Genomic DNA, 5,261 nt, shown 5'->3' on the forward strand with positions numbered 1-5,261 from the left:
ATGTATCCCAGGTATCTCAAGAAGGATGGTAGCTCTCCTGAAAAGGAAGTCATTCTCCCCATGTGTGAACACTTAAGGATGAAGGTTCAAGTTCCTGTATTCTCCTTAACTGTGGCCCTTCCAGTTGGACTCACAGGGACCAAGTACGGCTGTGGAGGAGGGGACTGTGGCGCCTGCACAGTGATGATCTCTAGATACGATGCCATCGCTGAAAAAATCCGGTATCCTTCCTCCAAGCCTAGAATTTGTAACTCCATTGTTCATCTCCCACAAGATTGCCTTTTATGCTGGTACCCCACTCAACAAAGGAAGCTGAGCTGAAACAACAATAAACAATTTTCTAGATTGACAAGGAATAAAATGCACCAGTGGTAGGAATAGTACATTTACAGGTGTTTTTAAAACGGAATCTTCATATGTCAACTAGTTCAGGAGAGGTTTGCTGTGCAGATTCTGATTGTCAGATGCACAATTGTTCTTAGTATTCTTGTTTTGCAAATACACAAAACTGGCTCCCAGGGAGTTTTGTCATTTAACTAAATTCCTAGTGCCTGAGCCCCAGGTCCCTCTGTAAAGCCCAGATTCTCCGCCTTAGGCAATCTCCCAGGGACACATCTAAAAGCCTGCTGCCCCACCCTTCCTAAAGAATTCTCTGAAGATAGATGGTCACATTCCTGACCAAAGTCAACTTTGCCCTTTCCCCTCTTGAGAGGGACAATAAGTGCATTCGGCAGGCTGGATACTGGAGGAAACAATCAACTCCTCCTGTCACTTGTTAGCTGCCCTTGAGTCAGCTCTCTACTCCTGGAGACCCCGTGCTTACCAGGAGGAAATGCTGCCAGCCCCCTGCCATCCACTGTTGAGGTCCTTAGGGTTTTGGCTGAGCGATTTTCAGAAGTAGACACCTGAGCCAATCTACTTCCAGGTCATGCTCCTCTGAAAGCTCCCCTAGAATCTGTCCACGTCATAGCAACACGTAGGCTTCGCTGACAGATTGGGCATGAAGGGCATGGGTTGGAAATGGAACCCAATCAAAGCAAGAGTTGTATCCCTGAGTCACCCAAACATGGATCTTACACACTGGTGAAATTATTGACTGACTTGCCTTTCAGACAGTGTCATTTAACTCCCCCCACCCACTCTGCCTGACTTCTTATCAGATCACAGGTGATCAAAGGGTGCCAGCCTTATTAGTGGACCCGCCACCACAACTGACAAGCTGCAAAAAGGAACAAGTGAATAGAGGCTAAAAAGAAGACATTGCTATTCCTGGCATATATTCATAAAAATGACTTTCTTAATTCCAAGTAACAGAATGTTCATTTTTAGAGAGCCAACTTAAATTCAAAATAATTGACGTGATGGTCTAGCTATAATGTGCATGCAATTAATTATATCCATGTCAAAGTAATGATGACTCTAATCATCTAAATACTTTTTTTTTCTTTTCTGTTTCTGCTTGCTGTTCCAACCTTTTTCTGCTTCATTTTGTACAAACTCTGAAGTCATTTCTCCGTCACTGCCTGCCTGGTGCCCATCTGCTCTCTCTACGGGGCCGCCATCACCACCGTGGAAGGTGTTGGAAGCACCAAAACCAGGATTCACCCCGTACAGGTGAGAGCGTACAGTCCTAACAAGTTTCGGACAAGCATATCCTTAGGTGACTTTGGCAGTTGTCCAGGCCAGAGCTTAGCAGAGCTCCAAACAAAGATGGTATGGCATTCACTGCTAGAAATGGTAACCTTTTTCAATGTTCCTTTTGACTTCTGTGGTTTTCTTTATGATTATTCGAAGCTTCTCTTTCCATAAAAAATGGGGGTGGAGTGGTGAGGAAGAAGTGGCCCACACCCTGGGACACTTCAGAGCCTCTCATTGCTTCATGGAGGTCTCCGTCCAGGGATGCTTTGAGTCTGCCCAAAGACATGGGAGGGAACATTCACAGGTACCTTGATTTACATGGAAGATGGAGGAAAACAAGGTCGCATATTCTGTACCTGGTTTGTGTGAGTAAACATGTGGCTAATTCAGCTTGAAGAATCCATTCAGGGACCTCAGTATTTTTGTTTGCTATTTGTTGCCCATCAAGTCTTCATTCAAGTTCATGGTTGTCTCCTCTCTTTCTTTTAGCTCCTTAACTCACAACTAATTTATAAACTTGTTGAGGGTGAGGATTATGCCTTATTTACTTTAAAAATATCTCCCCACTCTGCAAAGAATTGGTGCTCTGTAAACGCTGCTGACAGATCACTGAACCAAAAGGCAGAGGGGAAAGAGCGGCACTACCTGCTTGTCCTCTGTCTCCAGCCGGTCCCCTGGTTCCCCCAGAGGCACTCCAGCTGCCTCGATCGGTCTGGGGACCAAGTGAATGTGTGCTGGCTTATAAAAAATGCATGTGCTAAAGTATCTTTAGTAGAAATGCCCCAAAGAAACGGAACACCCGTACCCTCAAAGATCAGACTAGGAAATGGAAGGTGGAAACGCTAAAGCTTTCTCCATGGACTGGGGTCCTTATAAGAAACCCTCCACACGTCTTTGCTCCCTTCTTTTTTGCCGACTGAAGGCAGGCTGAGGGAAATGACAAAAATGAACGTAAGTCATGTCCATTTCTGTGGTCTCAATTATATCCAAATTGTGCCCTTGGAGTGATGTGCTGAATGGACACAGAGGATTCCTTCTCCCAGTGACCTCCGTGGAACCTCTGTCCAGAAATCATTCCTTGACACCTGGAACCTGTGCCCGCCGTTAGCTGGGCCGTTCAGAAGCCTCTGCTTGGTGTGGGAGCCCCTGACTGCTCAGCCCGTCAGCTTCCACTCCGTCAGACGCCTAGACGCCTGTGTTCTCTTCTTTCAGGAGAGGATTGCGAAAAGCCACGGCACCCAGTGTGGGTTCTGCACCCCTGGAATGGTGATGAGCATCTATACTCTCCTGAGGAACCACCCAGAGCCCTCCCCAGAGCAGTTAATGGAAACTCTAGGTGGTAAGTCCCCAACCCACCCGCTAGTGCTGTAGTAAAGGGCATGTAAACTTCACTCCATCCTCAGCTGCGGCCTAGAAAGAAGAGCAGAGATGCTAGAGAATGTCCCTCCAGAGGGCTTGCCACTTGAATGCCACCCTCTGAGTGATAGGAGCAGGCAGTGCACACCCCTCTGTAGCAGGGGAAAGGAGCCCTGGCGGTGAAGTGGGTTGTGGTTCAAACTTCCCTGCACTCCACAGGCAGGCAGAAAGAGGAGGCTGCCTGCTTCCATAAAGATTTAAAAGTCTAGGGAACCCAAAGGGGCCATCCTGCTGTGACCTGTACGGTCACTGTCAGTCGGAATGGACCCAAGGACAGTGGATTTCATTAGTCAGAGGGGAAACTAAGGCAGTCAGCCTGAAAATACAGGCGTTTCATGTGATTATTGCGTTCTTGGCATCATCTCAAGTGTTGAAAGTACTTTTTGAGTAATATCTATTTGGTAGCATATGCTTTGGGAAATAGTCCCTGTGTGGGTATCTGATGCAATTACAGTGCTATTGGAATGATGTTTGGAAACAGGGCTTAAAGAACCAAACTTTAATCATGTACTTAGAGCTAGTCAAAAGAAACAGTGACCTTTGGGATTTTTTCTATTTGTTGCTTGTGGCCTGTTGCCACCTGTTTTTAAAAGTAGAATTAGTCCTTATGAAAGCAGACTTCAGAACGAAGAGAAAAATCACCTCTGACTCATCGAGTTGCACTCCACTGAAACACCCAGACATTTACAAAAGCCCATTCCCCCATGTGTCCTCCTTGAACCTTATCATCCTTACGAAATTTCATATCTGCACTCAACCCTGTCAAGATACTTTCTCCTCTAAACTCTATTATCTGCAAACATGATAAACATTGCCTTCTGTCTCTACATAAATTGCTAATTAAAATAGCGAACAAAATAAGCCAAGCGGAGCACTATAAATCGTTAAAAAATAATCAACTCTGGATTCATCGGTTCAGTCACGTGTAAGGGCACATCCTTCTTCAGCCTCACCGAGCCACATCTGCGGAGGGAGCTTACACCACAGCAGGCATCATCACATCAGTCTCCGCTCACGGAGCCCGATCCACAGGACTTTCTTCTGAGGGTCCCTGGGTAGATTGAAACAGCCCACCTTCCCGTTAGTAGCTGCCTACTTCAGTGCGTATCCTACCCAGGCCTCATAAAGAGGAAGCCAAGAAAAGCCTTCCAAAATCACCACATACAGTGTCTCTGACGCGGATCGAATCCTCGGCCTAGAAATCGTATGTCAAAAGGCAATGAGTCTAGTTTTCTTGGGCCCGCAACCTCCTCTTAGAACGCACTTCTCCTGGACTGTCTAGTCAATCATTCACTCTGGCATGCATCCTGAAATTCACCCCCGAGCGAAGTCACTTTCCCCCCCGAGCCACCCTGTGGGAAGCCAGGATCAGTAGTTGCCTGCACCCAGTGTTCTAATCCAGTGGTTCCTCAGACATTACTGACAACGGATTCATGACATCACCTACAATTTATCTCGAGATCGCTGGGCATCATCCACCTTGCTCTGACACACCTGGACACACTGAAAGAGGCTACAGGCACTTATAAAATCACTGCCGATCTTGGACATCGAGTCTTTTAGAACAGTGCTTTTCTGGTACATTTAGTTCACCGAGCAGCCTCTGGTGAGAAATGTGGAAGTAGGACTCAGAACCCGGAAAGCTGCCTCCTCTTTGAGGTGGCTGCAACCGCTCCACCTCCACTGAGGACTGTGTCTGTTCTTCTCCTACTACTTTCGGCTGTTGGCGATGTTTTCCATCAAATACACCTCAGTCTCGTGTTTCTGTTGAGTGTTGTGCACACTTCTTTGCTCTAGTCTTCAGTTGTGACCCATCATTTTCACCAGTTGCTCAAGTAAGTCCCTTCTTTGAGCTGACCAGAGAGTGCTCTCTTTACCGTGCCAGTCCCCCCTCACCCCCCCCCCTCCCCACCCCACCCCCACCCCCCACCCCCGCCCAGTTCCTCATCACCTTCTCTTCTCCCAGGATCATTTCTGAGCACTTCCTATGCCTTTCGATGCCAGCTTTCTTTTTCACAGTTTCTGGCCACTAGGAGAAGGCCCACCATCGCTCTGGACATTCTGAGACTGGCTTTCAATCCGCCAAGGAGAACAATGGTCAGCATTCTCCTCTCCATGTTATGAACCCAAAATATTCTCGCCAATATTCTGCCACCTTTCTATCACCACCTTTGTGGTTTACCTGACAGCCATGTCCTTCACCAATG

At 47.1% G+C, this 5,261-nt stretch overlaps 1 protein-coding gene across 3 annotated transcripts in view; it reads left to right on the plus strand.

Moving 5' to 3' along the window:
• The window catches only part of LOC101662647 (aldehyde oxidase 3-like), a 121,978-nt gene that overhangs the window by 6,638 nt on the left and 110,079 nt on the right, over nucleotides 1-5,261 (plus strand). For 2 of the 3 annotated variants that reach the window (XM_045294889.1, XM_045294882.1), the window contains exons 3-5: nucleotides 125-221; nucleotides 1,506-1,614; nucleotides 2,851-2,977. In XM_045294889.1, the coding sequence (XP_045150824.1) occupies nucleotides 125-221; nucleotides 1,506-1,614; nucleotides 2,851-2,977 (333 nt within the window). Of the gene's footprint in view, nucleotides 1-122; nucleotides 222-1,505; nucleotides 1,615-2,850; nucleotides 2,978-5,261 lie in introns of all 3 variants that reach the window. The other variant, XM_045294886.1, reaches the window with a different exon arrangement.

Source organism: Echinops telfairi, unplaced genomic scaffold, assembly GCF_000313985.2.
Source record: "Echinops telfairi isolate 266 unplaced genomic scaffold, ASM31398v2 ScPeMD7_3;HRSCAF=10, whole genome shotgun sequence".
NCBI lineage: Eukaryota > Metazoa > Chordata > Mammalia > Afrosoricida > Tenrecidae > Echinops > Echinops telfairi.